Source organism: Gastrolobium bilobum, unplaced genomic scaffold (genome assembly GCF_033153095.1).
Source record: "Gastrolobium bilobum isolate Gb01-03AN ecotype WA unplaced genomic scaffold, APGP_CSIRO_Gbil_v1 utg4431, whole genome shotgun sequence".
Lineage (NCBI taxonomy): Eukaryota > Viridiplantae > Streptophyta > Magnoliopsida > Fabales > Fabaceae > Gastrolobium > Gastrolobium bilobum.
In genome coordinates this window covers 594930-619704 of record NW_026899844.1, presented here as the reverse complement: position 1 = coordinate 619704, position 24775 = coordinate 594930, and the positions used below count along the sequence as shown (strand labels likewise).

The 24775-nt window shown below is 34.3% G+C and overlaps 3 protein-coding genes across 3 annotated transcripts; 1 reads left to right on the top strand and 2 right to left on the bottom strand.

Moving 5' to 3' along the window:
• Positions 1-360: 360 nt before the first annotated feature.
• On the bottom strand, positions 361-3811 carry LOC133293878 (signal peptidase complex subunit 3B-like). Its single transcript, XM_061492502.1, has 6 exons — positions 3616-3811; positions 3451-3498; positions 1715-1777; positions 1202-1255; positions 835-921; positions 361-751 (listed from the first exon to the last, which is right to left on the bottom strand). Exons 1-6 carry the CDS (start codon positions 3739-3741, stop codon positions 626-628), a joined length of 504 nt encoding a protein of 167 aa, XP_061348486.1. The 5' UTR covers positions 3742-3811; the 3' UTR covers positions 361-625.
• A 1585-nt stretch (positions 3812-5396) lies between these two features.
• LOC133293900 (basic 7S globulin-like) lies at positions 5397-6716 on the bottom strand. Its single transcript, XM_061492522.1, has one exon. It carries the CDS (start codon positions 6714-6716, stop codon positions 5397-5399), a length of 1320 nt encoding a protein of 439 aa, XP_061348506.1.
• A 4659-nt stretch (positions 6717-11375) lies between these two features.
• On the top strand, positions 11376-13691 carry LOC133293899 (probable serine/threonine-protein kinase PBL7). The gene is made up of 7 exons (XM_061492520.1): positions 11376-11464; positions 11705-11967; positions 12044-12288; positions 12441-12826; positions 13132-13264; positions 13348-13437; positions 13530-13691. Exons 1-7 carry the CDS (start codon positions 11376-11378, stop codon positions 13689-13691), a joined length of 1368 nt encoding a protein of 455 aa, XP_061348504.1.
• The last annotated feature ends 11084 nt before the right edge of the window (positions 13692-24775 follow it).

Here is a 24775-nt window from a genome sequence, read left to right as displayed (position 1 = left end):
AAAGTTATAGGTTATGTTTGGGTATTTGGATGAATTTATTTACTTATTGATGATTTTATTTTTATTTCAAATAACTAGTGATTAAAAAGTTATTAAAAAAGTATTTTTTTTCCTTAAAAAACCAATCTAATTCAAGCATGCTAGTAGTAAAGCAACTGTACCATTGCATTTATTGAGGTTCAAAGTGTCTTAGGAATAACTACTGAAAGTTTCAATAAACTCATAAATTTGTTTTGGTACTCTATTTATTTAAATACTAGATAATTTTGTATCTCTCCCATTTTTATCAACTACTGTCGCTTTTAACTACCAGAAAACTGAGTCACAATTTGAAACTTTTCCAGAGGAACAGTGGCCAAGTAATTTTGATATCTCAAGTATTCATTATGGCATAGATATCTTTTTTCTGGAGGAAAAAGAAAGTTCAGACCAAAGCCAGAGACAACTGAAGACCACAAGCAAATTTTGGGTGTTCAAGTATTCAAACGCTATTCATTTCCACTTTCCAAAACACGAATTCCTTCCTTTTCGTTGATTCTAGTTCTTTGAAGTTTCAACTAACCTTCTATATCCGTTATAGAAAAGGCTAAAGTTACAGCAATAACATTAACACGAGAACAAGGCATCATCTATATTCCACGGGCAATCGGTAACCTGGCATGACTATTTTGGCTGCGAACATTTTGCCAGTCTTTGGCATAACATGCCAGTGCATAGTCAAGTTAAATTCTTTACCGCGCAAATTGCTTCCCTGAACATGAAAAATGACAAATTAAGGCCCAAACAAATCTGAAGCATTCATATTAGTCATAACATCCTCGAAAAGTTGTATACCTGGTCAATGAAGCGGTACTTATTTGATGTATGAATCCAAAACTTCGCATGCTCTTTAGAGGGAATGATACCATCCCACAGGGATATCTGTAAAATGGCATCTCAAGAACCTAAGCAACATATACGACATAACATACACCAAAGATGGCAGAGATGCAACATAACATGCAATGGCACAACTATCTGAGTGACATGAATACTGTAAACAAACTCCAAAGTCGCTGCCTCACCAATGAAATTTCGAGATTCACCTACCTACTATTACTAAGGCTTCCGTTCATTCTTTCCTTTTTAAAAGAAGCTGGAAACTTACAACTTAATTGTTTATATTTCAAATTAGGATGCAAACAAACTAATCAAAGCATACCTGATTCAAGGAATTCTTTGGTGTTTCATACTCAGCAGCTAAAAAGACAAAAACCTGCAAGCATATAAAAAGAGGCAAAACTAAGTCCCTGGACAGCCCCGAAATTCTAGCTTCTAAACTATTTATAATAATTCGTCAGATATTAGGAAATCTCGAGGATATGTAATATTAAGCAGTTCCAACACTTCCTTAGAAGTACAATTTGTACACAAACATAAAAATGCAAAGGGCAAGAATAGAAATATATATTTCAGAAATGAAACAAGATATAACGATAGGTCAGGAACCTTTAACATTAAACAAACATTGCCACATGGGAGGAACAGAAGAAAAACAGACAAAATCAACAATAAGAAATGCAAAACATTCTAATACAATTTTAATCTTCATTTTTCCCAAGCAGTCCTGACATTTCACTTCATACCAAGAGCATTCATACTTTTCAGAAGCAAAGGAGGAAATGACCAAAGGAAAAACAGATTACAATGAAAATTGCAAATTAAAGTCAAGAACCTGTTTTGTGTTCCACGTGAAAAGAGACTGCAAATCTGCTGATATATTCATTGTCATGCTCACCTGCAAGAATAGAAAGGCTTCCACATCAGATTGAGCAATGTATAAAGATGACATTTGAAATCAGAGAAAGGCATCACAATGAGCCAGTTTATGACACAACATTATATTCAGATCATAATATCATATGTAGCCTAGAATTCAGAGCATGTGCAGAGAAATATATGCATTAAACATGTATACAGTATGTAATGCGGTAAGAACTGGATCTTTTGCAAAGCAAATAGCACAATATAAGTAAGTACAAATTTTTTCCATGCTAGGCCAGTTTAAAATTGCGTTCTATGAACTAGAACCATCATGAAGTTTCAAATTATTTCTGACTTTGTTCTTCACTGGTTTAAAGCACGCACAAGTATTACTTATAAGTTGTATGGAAAAATATGTACATCCCAACAAGCATATGATGCAATTACATTGGAAAATCTACAAATTCGAAAGGAATTTAATGACTTCGTAATAAGTTCTTCATCAATTACACATTTTTTTTAACAGACACGGCATAAAAATAAACAAGGATTTCAGGAATCAAATCATAAAATTTCAGTTTAAATTTAATTTTGGTTTACATAACAGGGCATTGATATAGTTACCAAATATTCATACTTACGAATTAAAAAATTTATCAGACCCCATCAATCATCATGATCACATATTTCATGATTTCATTATCCCAGTAGTTGCACAAAAATATTTCACTGTCCCAAGTTTGTATGCATCTTTTATCAATCCATAACATTTGGCTGATGTAGGTGAGATCAAAACCTACCGAGATTTAATAAAGAAAGATTCAACCAGTAACATCCTTTGGTAAACACTTATAATAACAGTAAACCCGATGCACGAGACTTCCCGACTAAAACCTCCTACTAACAGTAAGATCCTAATAAGATTTAAGAGCAAGAGGACTACATACATGAAAATGCGATCCTTAAAAAAAAAAAAAAAATATTCAACAGCTGCGAAGCTCTATTTCTGTCACTGTTTCATAACTAATTCCCCCATAAGCACGATACTGAAAGACAATGATTACAAAGATTCTTTTCTTCAGCATTATTATGAAAAATACTCCAAATATAAATATACAGCAGACGTTCCACAAGTCTGTTATGTCCTCCACCACATCCAAATTCCAAAGTATCATACCTTAAATGACTTAAACAATCCTGAAAGAATCTGTAAAATTACTGTTCACAAGTACAGTTGACAGTCTTGGAAGTTGGAACAGGCAAAGGAATACATTTACTCCTTCTCCTTCATTTCATTCCATTTCAATGTGTCCACTTATTCAGACATTTCCTATATGACATAACAATCTACCAATAAAAGTAACCCGCATGCTATGTTTTAACTGTATATAGTCTTGCAAGTTGCAACCAAAGATCATTGAGGTGATAACTTGCTCATATTTAAGTATTGAGGTTTGGATCAATCAGAAGTTTCCTAAATAAAAAAGCTGGACCAACAGCAACAACTCGAGTTGCTTAATGCATAAGACGATTACCACATACCTAATTGCAGAATAAACTGCCCAAGCAACAATATCAGTACCGAGTTTGCAACGACTCTAAGATGAAACAGGAATAAATATCATGTGTGATATTGACCAGTATACAATAAAAATTGGACTAAAATACCAGCATTTAAACATGATCCTAAATCTAAAAGAGGTTCACCTCGTCATTGCCGTTCGGCTGTTTCTGAAACCAGTTGATATTCAACACCTACATCCGCATACATAAAACACAGTGGGTAAAACGAACGCAAAAATTACTGAATTACAGATCTGTAAAAAAATGAAATTATGAAAAATACAAATAAAGAGAGAGAGAGAGAGAGACCTGAACTTGCGCAGAGGGAGAGGGGGAGTTGAGGTTGTCAGAGAGAGAAGCCATGGCGCACATAAGGGCCAGAATGGTTACGGCAAATGTTAGCAAAGCGTTGGCTCTATAACCGAAAGAATGCATTTTGGGGTTTTGGGGTTTCTTCTTCTTCGACTGCGCTCTATCTGTTTGATTAAAAGAAAACGGCGAAATATGGCTCTCAGAGACTAAGCGAGAACGCCACTGGTTTTGTTATTCATTTCACTCAGCAGACAAGGCAACTTTCGTGCTTTCCTGCTCTCTCATTGGATCGAACACGCACTCTGTGGGGCCACATATCAAAATCACTTTTTCCTTTGTTTATTAAAAAAATAAACAAATAAAATATATTTGATTATTTCTAAAAAGGAAATATTATATTTATAAATTTTTTGTTTACAAACTACACTAAGTAATGTAATTTGTAAAAAAAAATTGTAAAACAGACATACTATGGTTTGAGACAGTATTAAATTAAAAATTAAATAAATGGGTACTAATTATACATATACTTTTTGTTGAATTAAAAAGTTGCTAATTTTAGGGGCGAATATAACAAGTTAGATTATTGTTCTTATTGAGTTATTTTTTTTTCTTATTACACAACATTTTTATTTATTTTTTTGGTTACAATATTACACAACATATTTAGTTGAAGCTTCACACTCACAACAAAGAAATTTTCAGTTCAAATCAAAATTACTAATTGTTCGTATACCAAAAATAAAAATTACTAATTGTTCTGCTGACATTTTCCTATATATATATATATTAGTTTTGAGCTAATGTGCTTTACTAATTTATTGTTGACGTTGATGTTTATAACACAATCGTTCAGTTTTCTTTAACTTAATCAGGCAATGGGGTAAAAAGCGAGCCACCGTTGAATCTATTTATTTAATAAATATAGAAATAAGTTATATTTACAAACTTTTTTGTTTACAAACTCTTACGAACTACACTATATTCTCTTGAGAGAACACTGGTTTCACTATGTTCTCCCGGAAGAAGATAATGTAATTTGTAAAAATTTGGCAAAAAAAATTTGTAAACGGATCCTTCCCCATAAATATAATAAACTCTAAAACATCACAGCAACATATTAAATACGAACAAAATAAAAAGGCTACTTCAAGACTTACGCGGTATAAACAAAAAAACTGCTATATGTCCCCAAAACTTGCAAAAGATATTTTTACCAAATGATCTATGCTTCGTTTGCTAGTGGTTGCACGTTATTTCAGTTGTTCCACATTACGTACATTCGCTAATGGAGAAATTCCTTGTTAAAACTTTTGGTTATCTATATCTCTTATATTTAAACTCTCAAGTTACTACATGTATAAGATTACGCAAATTTTGTTAAAAATAATTTTAAGTTACTTTGTCTTTACCTTAAATGTGTATTAGATAGATTTGTCTCTCTTCGGTGAATGTAATATCATATACATTTTAATTATCGAGGGTAGTTAAGGATCATATTTCGGGACCTAAAAATCATTTTATCTCCTTGATGATGAATATTTGATGATCGTGTCGTGTCAGTGAAAATTTAAAAAAAAAAAAAAATGCAGTATTAGGATGCAGGAGAGGAACAACAACATTATTTGTTATTATTTAACAAGAAGCCTTCTTATTGAGTTGAAGCTTTTTATTCATTACTATATATATATATAGTAACCATAACAAGTATATGCTTACTTAATAAATAAGCATAAACTCTCTGGATTCACATAGAGTCTCTCTCAGGACACTATGGTCTATGCAGGATTGTTGAAGTCAAAGAGGTCAGCACATTTCTTTCCATGCGATTGCAGTGAAGTGCTGAATCCGAGCCTTGACCTTGCGAGGTCTACAACGACAACGTTTTCTTCCAATTGACGTGCCCCTATGGCAATTGGAGCTCTAGCATTCTTTCCTCCGTTCACAATCCCCAAACACGTAACCCCAGGACGTGCCTGCACCATCAAGTTCTCACCAGAGATTCTCCAAACAACATTAGGCTTGTCCATCACAAGGTCAACATAAGGAGCTGCTGCACCCATCCTTTTTGAGTCGAAACATAAACCAAATGGTCCCACAGCATTCACCTGTGCTTGCCTTGGGATTTGGTTTGCATATAATTTAGCAAACGTCTCAAAAATGGATTCGTGAAGAACTGTGTAAGGAGCTGTTGTGGTAATCAATGTTCCTCCCATAACACCTTCGGGATTTGATGATAACATGGTTGGGTTAAATGGGACAACATTATGTTGGTTAATTCTTATCGATGTGATTTGGATGTAGTACTCTCCTAGGTGTGGGCTAATTGTTAATGGGGTGTAAGCCAAATCATGGAAAATATCCTGATTATAACGCATGTTATTTGGTGCATCCCCGAATAGAATAGCCCCGTTTGATGATGGGTTGCGAGAGAGGCACATGGTGAATTGGCGTTGTAATCCAAAGTAGGAAGAAAGTTGATTTGGTAGAGAAATGGGTGCATGGCCTAGTCCAGCCACACCTTGAACATTGTTTGGCAAACCCTTTTGGGCAAGGAAGGAAGGTGCACAAGAAAAGAGGAATTGAGGGACTCTCACCATTGGACCAAGTCTTGACCCACGAGTGTTGGTTGTGGTTTGGATTGCTAACACATCTTGGGCTAGCTCACCTATGCCGGTTTCTTCGGTGACAGGGTTCGAGGACATGAGACCACACGTGTTGTTATGGCATCCGGGTCTGGATGCAGAGACACAAGTGTGGCAGAGGTGAGTGTTGGCTCTGGAGCATTGTGTGGAGTGGCAAAAGGGTGCTTGGTAAGTTGAGGATGAGTAGTGTTGGTCACAGTTAACCCATAAGTGTTTTCCGTTTAGGTCAACTAGGACAGGGACTTGCATCAGAGGGGTTCTCTTGTGGATGTTGGCCCAATGGAGTCCACTAGAAGCATCATGTTGAACGGGTAGAACTAGCAGATTTGGTTTGTTACGGGTATTTGGGGCGCCATGGGATTGAGGATCGGTTTGTGACTCGGATAAGAAGAAAAGGAAAGAGCAACAAAGAGAGATGACCAGAAAATGGAGGATAGAAGCCATTCGTGCCATATATGAGAAAAGAAAAGCTTTATGGTTATGGCTAGATTGGAATGGTTCACTCAGTGAACCACAATATATATATATAGGGAAGAACCGTTTGGCTTCAAGTGCCTAAGGGAGGTAATGCAATGTATTATTATCTCGTTTGTCTAGTCATTGTTAGAGACAGAGCCTGTGACATTAGTTTGGATCGATGTGTTTGAGGCTTGTGAATGAATTTCCAGGATCAACTATATGATAAAGTTAACAATTGGTAAGAAAACAAAGGGTTGGTGAGTGTGAAGGCCTTAGAGGGGGGGGTACTTGGCTTGCAGGGAGGTAAGCTTAGTTGCATGGCATGCAGTTTTCATTCGTTTCTTCTTTGTCAAGGAGCCGTGTGGATTTCGTGCATTAATGTTGTTGGTAACTGCGACTTGCCTTGGATTTTTGCTTCCATGTATCGCTCTACTATTTTAATTTCCCAACACACTGTCGGCTGCAGGTTTTTTCTTTTTTTATGGATGTCTGCACTACGTACCAGGTTGTTATTACTTATTAACACTATAAATTCAAATTTCATTTTTTACCCAAACAGTATTTCAACCACAGAGGGCATTCGTGAGATCATAAATCATATATATTATATATTTAGATCTATAGCTGAAGCTTGAAAATTACGAGGGAATCCTTAGCTTTTAACAGTAGATCAGATTTATATAAGGGAACTCTCAAACAATCTCAAGTAAGTCTATTAATATTGATCTACTGAAACGATTCTCACTCCAGTGGTAGTCGTAAACGGTTCTGGTCTACGCTTCTGCCATTACATTCCTTACGGACCACTTTTTATAGCATAATGATGAGTTATGCCGAAACCAACCGACAACGTAACAGTGCATTGCATGCACTCAAACAAATCAACATATCTTCCAATTTTTATTTTTTATTTGCAAGAAAAAATAAACGCAAACCCACAAACACAATTTAAATAATGGATTAACGTTTCACGTTTGTGCTGCACAGTAAATAATTTTTTTTCTTTCCATTCCAAAACAATATTATTTTAGGGTTTGAAAAAAATATATACAGGTATTTTAATAAAATACATGATAAAAAAAATAAAAATTTCAAAATACCTTGTATTTTTGTCTTAAACCTTAATAATAATTTTATCTCATGTAATAAGATAAACACTTCTCCCTTAAAATAATATCTTTATTCCGATATAATATTTTAAGCATTCTAAAATATTTACCTTAAAATCAGTGAAATAAGTATATATATACATTTTTTCATTTTTCCTTTAGTATTTCGCGGACAATAAATGTTGCTATACATATCACATATTCTTATACGAGGAAGGTTATAATTACAACCTCTTATAAATTACAATCATATTTTAAACGTTAATTTTTGTCAATCAACAATTAACATTTATTATGAATTAATTAATAATTAATTAATTTGATTTGCGAAAATAATAACCGTTGATTAACGGAAATCAACGGTTGAGATATAATTGTAAAAGATTGTAAACGAAAATAGATTGTAAATATAACTTTCCTCTTCTTATATACCTTGAAAACTAGTAGTAGGCACAAGAGGCTAAGTACATCTAAAATTTATGAAATTACAATAAAAAATTAGGAATATATATATATATTCTTGACCAATATTTTATTATGATTAAAAACTAGTAAACTATTTATATAGTGCTCTAAAATTTTTAACCTAGGATCTATTTTTTTTAGGATATACTTAAAAAAAATAAAATGAGACTTGTAATAGTGGTAAAGTTATTTTTTTGTGACGGAATATTATTGGTTCGTGTGTGGGAAATAACTTATTCACAAAATGTAACGATAAAATTATGCACAATCAACCATCACTCATACCTTTATAAATCAGAAAGCCTTGTATATTAGTATTTGACCTACATTAAAAAATTCTATTCATTCTTTCTTTGTTTAACTGAGTTAAAATATAAATAAAAAAAATAAAAATGAATTCTCATGTTTTATTATACCACTTATTATTACTCTTTGATTTGTCTATAAAGAATCTTGTAAATCTTTTAAAATGTTATATATAAATAAAAATAATCAAAAAAATTATTTTATAAATATATAAGAAAATATAAAAATACATAAAACAAATTCTATGTTTTTCTTTAATTCAATAAATATATGACAAATATTTTTTAAAATTATTTTGAAATATTTTAAACGGATATCGAGCTTTGTTGTAAAATACATAATTTTGTATATCTCAAATCCATTAGTTTCTAATATTGGGCTCTAAGAACATTGGCTTAGATCCTGCTCACTAGTTTTAGCGTGTACTTGATCTGAAAGCCCACTTATCCAATGGCAAGGAAACCTATGAGTCCACAGTTCGTTAAAGGCCCAAATTGTTCTACACATTCGTTGCCCCTCCCACCCCAATAAATAAAATAAGATACGTTACATGAATATTTATCCTCTGTTTACCAAATACAAAATTGTGTCAAAAATAAGTAAATGTTATCCAGAGATCAATCCTTAAATAAATTGTATGATTATGCCACGTGTGGCTAGGGGTATTCGCGGTCTGGATTGGATCAGTTTTAAAAGCAAAAATCATCCGATTCAATCCCTTCGATTTGATCATGTAATCATCCATTTGGATTGAATTTTTTTTCAAATCCGATCCGATCAAATCCAATTTTTTTCGGTTTAGATTGGACCGGTTTTCGATTTTTTGAAAATCTTAAAATTTGTTGCATGATTATTGTGCAAATAACATTTTTTGTATATATTGGCTTAGTAAATTTTATTTTTTTGAATACAAAAGCATCAGCAAACAATAATATAGTTTTTTTTTTTTTTGACAATGAAATTTTGTTGATGAAATGTGACTAAGTTTTTTCTTGGGTTTAGTTGATGGATTAATGGGTCTTGAGTTTAGAAATTTTTGGGCTAGATTGGGGAAAAGCCCAAATAGGTAAAGGCGAATTAATATATTAGATCGGTTTTATCATCCAATTCGAAAACCGATCCAATCCAATTAAAATTTGCGGTTTTTTTTCGGTTTTCGATTTTTTGATTTTCAGTTTATTCAGTTATCGATTCGGTCACCGCGGTTTGAATAGGTTTGGATCGGTTGATGAACACCCATGTGTGCGGCGACATGTAATATTTTTCTTACCAACTTTTTTATTTTATTTTTTGGTATTTTCTTTTTCTAATTAGATGAGACATTTTTTATTTATTTTTTCAAGATTCTTTGAGAAGAGAAATGTAGACAACTAGGGGTGAAAGTGGGCTGGGCTGGGCCAAGCTTTGCCCCGAAAAGCCCAAGCCTACGTCAAAAAATTTCAATTTGGCCTGGCCCAAGCCTAGTATGAGTCTAATTGTTAGCCAGGTTTGACCCGTTTATAAAAAAACAAATGGCCTGGCTTGGCCCTTTAGCCTCGTTAATTTTTAACTTTCAAGCAGAACCATGAATCAACTTTACAAAGTACTCAAATTCAGTTGCTACACCAAAAATCATAATTTCAACGTCCAAACAGAATCATGAATCATAACAAAACTCATACAATATGCACTTAAATCATTTTCGAAAGCAAAATGCTCAAACTAAATAACATATATTTCATCAGATCCAATAAACAAATCCATACTATGTAAATTAAAATAACTACATGAATCCAACAAACAAATCATGATGCTTGTAGTAAGTATAACTCTCCTAAAAATCTTTTAATATATTCATATATACAATCTAACATGTTGAGATGTTGGTTCCTCTTATATAAGAAATAAAATAAGATTTCTATTAAAATATAATCGAATATAATTAAGTTATAAATGATTGTAATTGATTAAATTTATATCGTTTATTTTTTCTTCAAGACATACTTACTCTATTTTATTTTATTTAAAATAAATAGTACAATATAAGCTGGCCTATGGGCTTATAGGCCTGGCCTTTTTTATCAAACATGCTTTTTTAAGACTTAAGTCCGGCCTATTATACAAAATATACTAGGTTAAATCTGACCAGATGTAGGCTGAGCTGTAGGCCCCTGTAAACCAGTTCGGTCCAATTTCACCCCTATAGACAACGTCACTTGGTGTGGCGTTGTCATGGGAAGTTACGGAATTTTCAAGTTATTGAATTTACATAATGGAGTATTCTTTTTCAGCAGAATGAAATTATACTAATTTTTTCACCAAAAGTAATATCTACTTTTTAAGTCCATGCTCTGTTTGATTATATTTTTAAAATACGTTCAATATAAAATAAAACTGGTTATCCAATAAATAAATAAATAAAAGTGAAATATTATGTTCTGTCCTAGCTATTTTAACGCCTCTACCAAATGCTAAGTAAGTAATTCCTTGTATGTAAGGTAGTAACCCAATCCAATAAAAATAATAATAATAAAGTTGGAGGAGTTAGTTAAAATAGATTATAGATTCGGTCACTTTCTTCAGGTGGATATAATGCATAATTAACCAAATGGAATGATACGTAATATGGAAAATGATTTGGTCGATGTGCAAGCATGCACACGTATACGCATTGAATTCTCCCCTTTTGGGTTAAGCTGGTGACCATGAAACATTATTATTAGTGGTGACTGATGGAAATGTCATCATGGACTCATGGTAGCTGTCACAGTTCCCCCCTGCTAAGTCATCCCTCATGACTTCTCTGAGTGAACAACCACATCACGTACGAGCAAACCAAGAAGGGAAGAAATCTAATGGCTTTCTGTTTGAGGGTAAAAGAAGGTTAGGATGGGAAGGGCCAGAAGTAAGAAAGAGTGAAAGATATCCGTTTGGTTTATACTTTTATATTCAGGTTCAATTTTTCTCCTTTTACATCTTCTTATGTTGTAGACAGAAAATGAGTGGGTCCCACTATTAGAAGAAAAAATAAAAGTGACGTGCGAAAATCAAAATAAGAAAATAAGAGAGAAATTATCTTATGTAAAAGCAGAGTAATATTTCCCTTTATATTAACATTTTCAGAGGTGAATGTAAGTGTTTGCCAAGTTACATTCCAAAAACAAAAAAGGTCCATAACCAACACCATCAAAATTTAGCCTCCAAAACCATTTTCATAAACTTAGTTACGCTCCTATTTACTACTTTTCTGGTTGTACTCATGCTCCGTCGTCTAAAATCCACGAGCAAGAAGAGAACTTGCAAAGACAATAATAGTAGAGTACTACTTCATGACATAAGTAGTAGGTTTATGGCTTCAACAGCGTTGAGCTTCAATTCTAGCCCAGGTAATTTGTACCATATATATGTTATATCAATTGATTGCAAACAGTTTCTAATCCCGGTTGCAAAAATGAACTGCAGATGTGAAGGGAGAGTGTCTTCACAAAAGAAATCTAAGCATGACTCCAGCACCTAAATTTCGAGGAGTGCAAGTGTTCACATATAGGGAGATAGAAGTGGCCACAGACGGATTCAGTAATGCAAATGTGATTGGCAATGGAGGCATTGGTTTGATGTACAGAGGAATCCTAAGTGATGGCACTTTGGCAGCAATTAAATTGATGCGCAGGGAAGGTAAGCAAGGGGAGCGAGCCTTCAGAATGGAGGTGAGTCAAAATCATGATAAGAGGGATATAATATAAAACTATGTAAGCGATCTATTTTGGATTGAATTGGCGCATTACATGTAGTCTTCAGAGTCTACATGACTAAGTGATCACGAGTTCGATTTTTGCGTGACAGTTTGTATTTATTGCAGGTGGATCTCCTGAGCCGCTTGCACTCTCCATATTTGGTGGAGTTGCTTGGCTATTGTGCAGACCAACACCACAGGCTACTGATATTTGAGTACTTGCCCAATGGTACTCTTCAACAACATCTCTACTCTCCTAACAATCAAACTCAACCGTTGGATTGGTGGACACGTATGAGGATAGCCCTTGATTGTGCAATGGCTCTGGAGTTCCTGCACGAACATCCTGTCTCACCTGTCATCCACCGTGACTTCAAGTGTAGCAATGTTCTACTGGATCAAAATTTCCGTGCCAAGGTTTCAGATTTTGGATTGGTAAAAACGGGATCAAAGAAGATCAACGGTCAGGTTTCCACCCATATGTTGGGTACCTCTGGATATATGGCACCAGAGTGAGTTCTGTGTACCCCATCTCACCTTGCTTTATCTTTCCCCACTCCCATATAACATAAATTGCAATGTTGAAGGTCACTCATAATTTTACTTGTTTGTCTCATAATATATTATTATAGAATATATTCAATAGGATAAATGTTATATTTACAAACTCAATTATCTATTCCCGGAAATTAATAGACTCGGTTAGGAATATATTTCTGGAAATACATAATAAAATTTGTAAGAGTTTGTAAACAAATTTTTTTTAAGAATAACCTACCTCGTTTAATATATACCATGAATTTTGGGCACACTGTAGGTATGCCTTCACAGGAAAGCTTACTGCAAAGTCAGATGTTTATAGCTATGGTGTGGTTCTTCTCGAGCTGCTAACAGGACGTATACCGGTTGATATTAAGAGGCCTCCTGGAGAACATTTTCTTGTCTCTTGGGTTAGTAAATAGCACTGCATTTTCACGGAAATCATCTTGTTAAATTGTCAGATTTCGTAACTTTAATTTGTGTTATTCTTCAGGCTCTTCCAAGGTTAACTGACAGAGAAAAAGTGATGGAAATGGTTGACCAAACTCTAGGGGGACAGTACTCAAAGAAGGATCTAATTCAGGTAAAAATTTCGTTTCATTCAGTAATTGTTGTTATTATGAATGATAAACCATCAACCGACTATTTGCTTTCTGCTACTACTTTGGTTTACAGATAGCGGCCATTGCTGCAATGTGCATACAGCCAGAACCTGATTACAGGCCGCTAATGATGGATGTTGTACAATCACTAATACCACTTGTTAGGAACCCGCCTTCTAATAGTTCATCTAGTTCCCTAAGATTGCAGAAACAAACATCAAGTCCAACTGTCTAAGCCATTAGGGGAGCATGCATTATGTTTTTTGCAATATCCTGTTTGAGTAAGTAGAGCAAAAGCAGCTACCCCAGAAGCAAGTGATCTTTGTTCTTAGAAGGCAATAGTGCTTGCACAAACATAAGGTCGAAAAAATGCAATAATCATATATGGTAGGGCATCATAAAATTGACAACTTTGATTAGCAGAGTTTTCACCCTACATTTTTGTTGAATAAACGTTAAATGTGGAGTTATGTGTCAGTTTAATTTTTAAAGGGTTTAATTCAGCAATCAATTTAATTTTTAATGGGTTTAATTCAGCAAACGTTAAATGTCAGTTATATGTTTTTAAGTTTCTGAAATTATGGGAGTTTATTGTGATGTTAAGTGTCTTTATTGTAGAGTTACAAGTTTTATAATTTAAAAATCTATTGTTTGAATGTAAAAGTTACGACTTCTGCCTTAGTAAAAATCCTTTGTTTTACTCTTCTCCTAACAAATTGGTATCAGAGCTATGGAAAGGGGGAGTGATATGGCACTACCTAAGTTGACGAAGGAGAACTACGAGAATAGGAGCATCCAGATGAAGGCTCTTCTCGGATCCCAGGACGCTTGGGAGAATGTTCAAGCAGGTTTTGTAGAACCACAGGATACTGGAGGCTATTCGGCGATGGAGGCTATTCGGCGACTCAAACTAAAGCGTTGAAAGAGACACGTGCAAAAGACAAGCTGGCGTTATTCATGCTCTTCCGAGCTGTAGACGAATCCGGGTTCGAGAAGATAGCAAATTGTGAGACCTCAAAGGCAGCCTGGGACATCTTGGCAAATGTCTATAGAGGAGCTAACCGGGTTAAACAAGTTCGGCTTCAAACCCTTCGTGCCGAGTTGGAGGGAATGAAGATGAAGGACACGGAAGGAGTATCCGGGTTCGTTGCCCGGGTTCAAGGAATTGTGAACCAGTTGAAACGGAATGGAGAAGATATACCTGACACCAGAGTGGTAGAGAAAATCTTGAGATCTTTGACAGACCAGTTCGAAAACGTGGTTTGTGCGATAGAGGAGTCCAAGGATCTGTCTACACTCACCATTGACGAGTTGGTGGGTTCCCTTGAAGCGCATGAACAAAGAAAGAAGAAGAAGGAGGAAACTCTTGAGCAGGTACTTCAGACCAAAGCAACAATTAAAGATGACAAGATGCTCTATTCTCAAAGTTTCCGAGGTAGAGGACGTGGCCGCAGTGGACGAGGTACTAGCCGTGGTGGTAGAGGTCGAGGCTGAAGTCAAGAAGTGTATGGTGATGAGGTAGGACAGTCAAATCAACAAAACTGGAGAGGACGAGGACGAGGTCGACGAGGAGGTCGGTCACATTATTCAAACATCGAGTGTCACAAATGTGGAAAGTTTGGTCACTATGCGAAAGATTGTAACTCGGACAAGTGTTACAACTGTGGCAAAGTCGGACATTTCGCAAGAGAAGGCGAGATAAAGGATGGTGTCTTGTTAATGACACACAGTGAAGGAAGTCCTGACGATGACATGGAGTGGTATCTTGACACGGGTGCGAGCAACCACATGTGCGGACATAAACACTTCTTCAAGGAGATGATAAAAGTGGAAACCGGACATGTTTCGTTCGGGGATGCCTCAAAGGTTGAGGTAAAAGGCCGAGGTACGATCTGTTTCCTACAAAAGGACGGGTTAATTGGCTCAATTCGAGATGTGTACTATGTACCCGACCTAAAAAGCAATATTTTAAGCATGGGTCAACTGATGGAGAAAGGTTACTCGGTTATTATGAAAGACCGGGTATTGTATTTGAAAGATGAGCAAGGTTGGATGATAGTCCGAGTTCAAATGGGTAAGAATCGTATGTATAAACTGAATTTGAAATGTGTACAAGTTGAATGTTTACAAGCCGAGGTAGAAGATAAGGCGTCATTTTGGCATCTCCGGTTTGGTCACCTACATTATGGTGGTCTAACCAAGTTGGCAGAGAAAGATGGTGGACGGGTTACCTGACATAAACTTTGAAGGAAAGTTTTGTGAGAGTTGTGTACTTGGCAAGCATGCCAGGACCACGTTTCAGAAGTTGGCAAGATTCCGGGCTAATCAACCTCTGGAACTAATACATACCGACTTGTGTGGACCCATCAATCTCGGTTCCTTCAGCGGTAAGAAGTATTTTATTTCCTTTATTGATGATTGAGAAAGCAACAGGAAGCTATATCAAATCGGTGCGGTCTGACAGAGGTGGGGAATATACCTCAACAGCGTTTATGTCGTTCTGTGAGGAACAGGGGATAAGGAGGTTTCTAACAGCACCATACTCACAACAACAGAATGGCGTGGCTGAAAGGAAGAACCGGACTATTCTTGACATGGTTCGGTCAATGCTGAAGAACAAAAGGATGCCGAAGGAGTTTTGGGCGGAAGCTGTGCAGTGTGCTGTGTATGTGCAGAACCGATGTTCACATTCAAGCTTGGATGACAAAACACCACAGGAAGCATGGAGCAGTCAAAAAGCCTTCAGTGGCTCATCTCAGAGTTTTAGGTAGTGTGGCCTATGCACACATACCGGACCAGCTCAGAACCAAGCTCGAGGATAAAAGCAAGAAATATGTTTTTATTGGATATGATGAAAAAACAAAGGGGTATAAGCTGTTTGACCCCGTCAACAAGAAAGTCATAGTGAGCAGAGATGTAAAGCTCAATGAAGCAAATGAGTGGGACTGGAGCAATTCATCTGAGATAAACTTTGAAGACGGAATCACAACACAAATTATCAACCAGGCAAGTCCTGAAGCTTCTGATGATGAAGACGAGGTACGACAACCCAGGATGCAGAGCATACAAGACATATATGAGTCAACAAGTGAGGTACATTTTGTTTGTCTTCTTGCAGATTCTGAAAATATAAGCTTTGAATAAGCCATCCGAGATAAGAAATGGCAAGACGCCATGGATGAGGAGATAGAAGCCATTGACCGAAATAACACATGGGAGTTAGCCGAGCTACCAAAAGGAAGTCGGCCCATTGGAGTGAAGTGGGTGTTCAAGAAGAAGATGAATGCTCAAGGGGAGATAGAACGATATAAAGCTCGGCTAGTTGCAAAAGGTTATAAGCAGAAGGCTGGAATTGACTATGACGAGGTGTTTGCCCCTGTTACAAGGATGGAGACAATTCGGCTACTCATCTCACAGGCTGCTCAATACAGATGGCCAATACATCAAATGGATGTAAAGTCGGCATTCCTGAATGGTGTTCTTGAAGAAGAAGTTTATGTGGAACAACCGTCGGGCTACACGAAGGCAGGAGAAGAGAAGAAGGTGCTGAGATTGAAGAAAGCACTTTACGGGTTGAAGCAAGCACCACGAGCATGGAATGCTCGTATTGACAAATATTTCAAGGAGAATGGACTTGAACAATGTCCATATGAACATGCTGTTTATGTCAAGAAAAATGGAGGAGACTTGTTAATTGTGGCTCTTTATGTTGACGACCTCATTTTTATGGGAAACAATGCCAAGATGATACAAGAGTTCAAGAGCACAATGACAAGAGAGTTCGAAATGACAGATCTCGGTTTTATGAAGTTCTTTCTCGGTTTGGAAGTAAAACAAAATGAGAAGGGAATTTTCGTGTCACAGGAGGCTTATGCAAAAAAGATTTTGAAAAAGTACAAAATGGAAGATTGCAACCCGGTTTCAACACCAATGGAACCCGGTTCAAAACTTTCTAAGTTTGATGGAGGAGACCGTGTTGATGCAAGCAAGTACAGAAGTTTGGTGGGAAGCCTACGCTATCTCACGTGCACGAGGCCGGATATCTCGTTGAGTGTCGGCATAGTAAGTCGGTTCATGGAGGAGCCAAGATACACACATTGGAAGGCGGTAAAGAGAATTCTGAGGTATGTTCAAGGTACAGTTTCACACGGGTTACACTACTCGAGCTCGGCAAAATACAAGTTGATTGGATATTCTGACAGTGATTGGTGTGGAGACGTAGATGATCGAAAGAGCACGGCTGGTTATGTGTTTTTCATGGGCAACACGGCATTCACTTGGATTTCAAAGAAGCAACCTATTGTGACACTGTCGACATGTGAAGCTGAATATGTAGCTGCATCTTGGTGTGTTTGTCATGCAATGTGGCTCAGGAATTTGCTAAGCAAGCTGGAGGAAAAACAAGTCGGCCAAACTGTGATCCGAATTGACAATAAGACGGCTATAGAGCTAGCCAAGAACCCGGTAAATCATGAAAGAAGCAAGCATATTGACGTCCGATTTCACTTCATCCGGGATCAAGTAAAGGAAGGAAATGTGGAGCTAACACACGTGACCAGTCAAGAGCAAGTCGCGGATATCTTCACGAAACCACTACCGACGGTACTCCTTGACAACTACAAGAAATTGATCGGCATGAAGGATGGCAGAAGCATTTAAGTTTACGTGGGAGTTTTGTTGAATAAACGTTAAATGTGGTGTTATGTGTCAGTTTAATTTTTAATGGGTTTAATTCAGCAATCAATTTAGTTTTTAATGGGTTTAATTCAGCAAACGTTAAATGTCAGTTTTATGTTTTTAAGTTTCTGAAATTATGGGAGTTTATTGTGATGTTAAGTGTCTTTATTGTAGAGTTACAAATTTTGTAATTTAAAAATCTATTGTTTGAATGTAAAAGTTACGACTTCTGCCTTAGTAAAAATCCTTTGTTTTACTCTTCTCCTAACATACATCCTTCCAATATGTAGAAAAAAAAAAAAAAAAACAGATGTATAATCCAAATTTTCCCAAAGGGCCAGTACGGGTAAAATCATTTGTAATCAGTCGATATAAAAGAGTTTGGTATGAAGTGTAATACAGATATTACAAAGCGGTTTATTAGTTTTCATTTAATAGCTAAACTTTTGACAGTTGATTTTTGGTATGATTTTAGAGTCTCTAAGTTTGATCCATACCATTTCTTTCTATTTGGCAGAATTTTGAGAAGACTGTAATTTCAAAGAGTTTTGATATATACCACTGCCTCTTTCATCTTTGTCTGATCGACATATTTCAGCCTATAGGATACATACCTCCGTTCTGAATCTCTAGTACTGGTTCAACATCGAAAGCTAATTCACTTTTATATACAGAAACTATTGTATTACCGTGTAAACGCGAAAAGCATATAGATAGGCATAAGAAAATTCCAGCAGGTCACACGAATAGGATGATAAGAAATATGAAGTATAAAGAGCTTGGCAGCCAACTCTCAGAATCAACAAATATGAATGAGAAATATTAGTACTATATGACCAGATGAAATATTAGTACTATATCAATTCTTATTGCTCCTTGAAATTTGTCATTTCATTTTTATTTTTATTTTTTATTTCTGAATAGCACTTCTAGCTTGCACGCAATGTTAGATATTTTGATATAGAAGGTAGCTTAACATGAGAATAATAATAATAATAATAATAATAATAAATCAAAGGAAGCTAGGTGGGTGGCTGCATTAAAAAGATTGGAATGCAATTAAACTGGGATTCTGTGTCCGGTCTACGTCAATTTATGGATAAATAACAAGTTAGAAATTGAAAGGAATTCATTTTAATCATTTATCCTAACGAACCAAAATGACCGGAAAGCAGTTGCCAGTTAAAACTTTAAGTAAAGGTCCGTGATAGGTAACGCAAATTGATTGCGCTGGAAGCTAAGAACCACGAATAATATAATTTTTTTTTTTTTTTCCTCCTGATGATTTGATAGCGGAGCGAAACCAGCCCAATCAATTAGGAGGAACCCCATTCATTGAGATAAGGGTTTTATAAGAGTTATGTTGTAGGAAAAGTAATTCTGTTATGTTATAGAGATTCATTTTACGTGCCGGAGTTATTTTTTTTTTTGGTTTCAAAAATTATGGGTCTCACAAAATATTGTGTGTAAGAAAATTATTGTGGTCATGTTAAATAATAGATGCAAAACCCTTGATATAATGATATGTATACTTAATTCATATAAAAATTAATATTGGTCACTATAGGTCACTTTATGAATACTACTGCTACAAAGCTACGACGGTCTCCCTCACAGTCACATGGCTTGGAAAATCACAAGCTTTGAATATATGCTTAAAAAGGATACTGAATCCTCGCATGTGCTAATTAATACGACTATGTTATGTGGGGACAATCATAATCATACATTGATAAGTTAATGGTGATAGAGAAGGAGAGAGGAAAAACATAAAGATAGGAAGTTACACAATCGTCACTGTTGATTTAATTATTAATGGTTAAGATCCTCTCACATAACATGATCATGTTAAATTAGACATGAGAGGATCCATTTTCCTTAAAAAGTAAGAGTGTAAATAAGTTAACTTAGGTTAAACTTTGGATTAAATATATTTAATTTATATAAAATATTTTAGGCATAACCAGACTCAAATTATAAGTCTGGTCTGCTTTATATCAAAAAAAAAAAAAAAAGTTTTGGCCTATGACCGTTAAACTATTTAAGTCTATTAATCATACAATAATTAAAAATATTACTTTATTATTTAAAATTATTAAAATATTTATTTATTTATTTTTAAATAAATAATATTCTTCCAGCCAACTTGTAGATTTACAGGCCTATATGTAAAATAAAAGTCTGTGATCTATATTTTAAATAAACTTTTTTAAAAATCTGAATCTGCTATATATAACTATATGGAATATGCCGAATTTGACTTAATAAAAGTTAGCTCGTAGGGCTCTCTAAGCTAGCCCATTTACAACCTCATTTGAAAGGAAGCTTGCCATCACCGACTGTGATAATCTATTTAGGTGGCGTTACAAAGAATTTAAGAATTTTATATTCAGTTGAATTTAAAAAAGAGAGGTGGGTGTTTAAATTGTTAGAAAAAATATGTCATTTTAAATAATATAAGTTATATCATTTTATATATACAAAGAGATGAGATTCATATTTTTTTTTCAATGAGATTTGCATCTCTTTATATGTAACGTTCAGCCGCTTCAAGAATCAATGACTATTCACACATACTAACACGAGACTTTTCAGTGTGCTTTTTCCTCACTTGCACACTTCCCAAAAAAACTTTCCAGGAGATCACCGATCCCGAATTGCTCCAAGTCAAGTACGCTTAACTATGGAGTTCTTCCGTTCCGGGGTACCGAAAAGAAGATGCATCCTGTTAGTATAGGTAGTAGTAGTACCAATTAATTCTTATAAGCTATCCCAAACTGTTCAGTCTCGCACCTGTACAGTCTTTGAAATCCCTCTCTTTCGAGTGTCGATTCAATTCATTCATGCATGTAACCCCCGCTAAAAGCCTGTCAGGAGCCTCTCCTTATCCGTGTCTCTTTGCACCGGCGATCACTCCCCGCCCTTGTCAGCACTCGGGATGTTACATGCCCACCAACTTCCGCCTGGTTCGTCCTCGAACCACACTTTACTGGAATAGAGGCCCTGCTATGATACCACTTGTAACGTCCGGACGCTTCAAGAATCAACAATTATCCCCACATACTAACACGAGATTTTTCAGTGTGCTTTTTCCTCACTCGCACACTTCCTGAGAAAACTTCCCAGGAAGTGTGCGAGTGAGGAGAAAACACATTAAAAAGTCTCGTGTTAGTATGTAGGGATAGTTGTTGATTCTTGAAGCGGCCGGACGTTATATAAAAAGACAATTTATATCATTTAAAATAACATACTTTTTTTTCCTAAATTGATTTGCTTTATATGAGCATCAACAAAAGCTGCGAGAAAATTTTAGCGTTTTATGCAAGCGTAAGAAACCATAAAATATTTTTTTGAATTTGCGTTTATAAATTTTATTTCAAATGATTTTAATTTTATAAAATTAATTGAAAATAAATTTAAAACGAAGTGACATTTTACAATAAAATAATGTTATAAATTTTTTTTGTCTAATTATTTAAAATCCAATTCAAAAATTCTATTTTTTAGTGTAATTTCATGAATAAATTATTTGAAGTTTTGGATTTGAGAAAAAAGGTTTAGAGTTGTTTAAAGTATTATACTAAAAGACATTTGAAATGTTCAATAGTATTACCTCTAATTTACAGAAATTCCTAATAATAATACACGCTATTTCGGACCATCTGAATGCAAATAACTATGTTCTTACATATTGGTTTTGTATATGAACATAATATTAGATTATATTATTAATATATTCAACATAAATTTGTTTTATATAATAACTCATGATTTTTCCTTTGTTTACAAAATCACGTTTACGATTTGTAAACGTCCATTTGAAAAAACAAACGTTTAACTTGACTAGAATATTTTTTTTAAAAAAAAAAACTACAATTTTATATTTTTTAAAAGAAAAAAGAAAAATTGAATTGTCACCGAAATTTTAAGATAGAACTATAAGCAATCCAACCATCTAAGTCATGGTAGGTGAAAATTTTCACTAATGGATTATATATGCTAGTTGAACCATAATAAATAGTTTCATATCTCATCTTGATTCAAGATCTTAAGACATCGAATCTATAAATATTATCACTTAATTATACAATTCTCAATTAATTCATTATCTACCAATATGAAACTCTCACCTTTGAATTTTCAACACATCTAAATAATATTGTATCGATTAGGTAGGTATGCACTAACTAGGTTTCAAAATTTATTCATGGAATAGAATTTGTTAAGCAACTAGTTTTTTTTTTTAATTGAAAAATAGAGGGCCAACCAATAAAGAATGAAAAGTGGGTTGGCAATTGACATAGTTCAATTTAGAGCACAAAGCAAAGGAATTGATTCATGTAGGAAAAGAATACATTGTCAAAAGAAACAACCATCCGCAAACGCCTGATCCTATTTTCGGCATTTTGTTCCTTCCAAAACGCATTTATCCAAAGCAACCGATTCTCTTATGTCCGAACAAGTCTATCTCACCCTAGATACAATAGGAAATACAAAAGGCAAACATCAAGACAAACACGTTATCTCTTGTGGGAGTAGTTTCTCTATGTCTCATTTAATACGATCAAAGATATATAAGAAGAGATGAATGGTGATAATTTTATCATTTCCTATTTCAATATTTTTTCATTCTCATTTTTTATTATCATTGATATCAACATAAACAATTATAACCATTTTATATGATATGATCATATTAAATAATAGAGGTAGGATTCTTTAACACCAATGTCAAATTAGAATTTTGACATATCATCTTATAGACATTAGATAAAAAAAGATCAATGGCGTCACATGTTTACAAATCAAAGTCGTTGATCTTTTTTGATCTAACGATAATCAGATAAGGTATCAAATTTTAAATTTGACACTGATGTCAAATGATCCTACCTCTAAATAATATGAGAGAATTTATTCCCTCTGTCTCATAGTTTAAACTTTACCAAATAAGAGTGAGAAATAAATGTAAAAAAGAGAGGTAAAGCAGATTTGCAGTTATATATATAGGTTTTATGTTTATCATGTAACATAATATAACCTCACTTTCCTACACACATATTAAAGAGGTGGGGTCTACATATTTCTCTTTCTCTTTCATCATTTCACTTTCTCTCTCCTTTTTATTGTATGTGTTAGAAACAACACTTAAATTATGTTACGTAACATTAATAAAACGCTATATATATTTTAAAATTCCAGTAACTTCACGGAATCAAATTGTGCGTTTTCATTTATGTAAAACTTCAATATTCTTTTGTGAGTGCAGCGGAATCAATAAAAATATATTATCTTGAATATTAAGTCAAAAGAGGAAAAGATGCAACTTTTTTGGGGGGAAGATTATGTAATGCGAAACTTAGTTATCTGTTTGTGGGTTCCGTTTGTAGTTTGCAAACTTAAATTATGGTTTGAACAAAAGATAAAATTTTACTTAAACCATAATTTAGAACTCATCATGCGAAAAATCAAATATATTAAAAATGTTTGGTGTTTGTCATTTTAAATAATATAAGTTATGTCATTTTAAGAGAGAGATAGGCACAGAAAAATAGAAATCATAGAAGAGAGAAAGTGTCTATCTCTCTCTTAAAAGAACAGATTGTTATGTCATTTAAAATGACAAACACTTTTCCCATATTAAAATTAGTTAATATTCTAAACTTTTTTTTTTTTTTTTTGAAGGACGGGCAAACCTCGCTCATTTTTCTTGTTAAATTTTCCCCGATCAAAATCATATTTTGTAATTCCATTATGAATTTACAGACTATTTGATTGGTTCAGAAGCACTGGATTTTGTTTGTGTTTCTCTATTATTTTACTCTTCTCTTTTAAAAGAAATGTTTACCCAAAATCTTTATTTCGATAAATATTGACTAATAAGTAATATCTAACTGAAGGGACTATGATCACTACTATGCCACATTTTTTTTATATATATAATTCGATAAATCTTAATGAGCTGAAATTGATTTTTATATTTAGGGAAAACTTAAAAAAAAATTCAGTTTTCTTAATTATCATTTACTCCTTCACAAATTTTTTGAATCATTCACACCCTTATTTATATTTTTTTATCACTTATCCTCTTGACTTAAAGTTTCTTTATCACTTACAGGGCAGAGGTAAATGATAAAAAAACTTTAAGTCAGGGAGTAAATAATTCAAAATTTTAGGGAAGGGGTAAATAATTATGAGGAAAGTTACATGATTTTTTTTGAAGTTTTTCCTTATATTCAAAGAGGAAGGATATTCTTACTATCAAAATTTTTTATTACTAACTTACCACCTATCTAATCACTATTGAATCAAAAAGAGAGAATGCTAAAAAAAATTTGAAAAAATAGAAAATGTTGATCCAATGGTGATTAAATAGGTACTGAGTTAGTAGTAAAAAAATTTGATAGTAAAAATATCTCTCTTCATATTTAAAATCAATTCAATTTTTAAAAAATCATATTTTTATTTTTATTTTATTTTTTATTTTTACTTAATTGTCCCAATTTATCACCCCGTATCCAAAACCCATTTCAACCAGAACAGTACTTTTATGTCTCTTACTGTCCTTTTTTTTTTTTCTTTTTAGCGCATTCTATTTTTATTTCTAAAATCTGAACTCAACTGAATGGTTTAAGCTTAGGAGAA

Bases quoted from the DNA above. Each gene is read 5' to 3' on its own strand.
- LOC133293878 (XM_061492502.1), bottom strand. From the start codon at position 3,741: ATGCATTCTTTCGGTTATAGAGCCAACGCTTTGCTAACATTTGCCGTA. The intron at 1,778-3,450 runs GTGAACCTCTTT...CTATTCTTGCAG, and splicing joins AGCCGAACGGCAATGACGAG to GTGAGCATGACAATGAATAT. The intron at 922-1,201 runs GTATGCTTTGAT...GCCATTTTACAG, and splicing joins CAAAGAATTCCTTGAATCAG to ATATCCCTGTGGGATGGTAT.
- LOC133293899 (XM_061492520.1), top strand. From the start codon at position 11,376: ATGACTTCTCTGAGTGAACAACCACATCACGTACGAGCAAACCAAGAA. The intron at 11,465-11,704 runs GTTAGGATGGGA...TAACATTTTCAG, and splicing joins CTGTTTGAGGGTAAAAGAAG to AGGTGAATGTAAGTGTTTGC. The intron at 12,289-12,440 runs GTGAGTCAAAAT...TATTTATTGCAG, and splicing joins AGCGAGCCTTCAGAATGGAG to GTGGATCTCCTGAGCCGCTT.
- LOC133293900 (XM_061492522.1), bottom strand. From the start codon at position 6,716: ATGGCACGAATGGCTTCTATCCTCCATTTTCTGGTCATCTCTCTTTGT.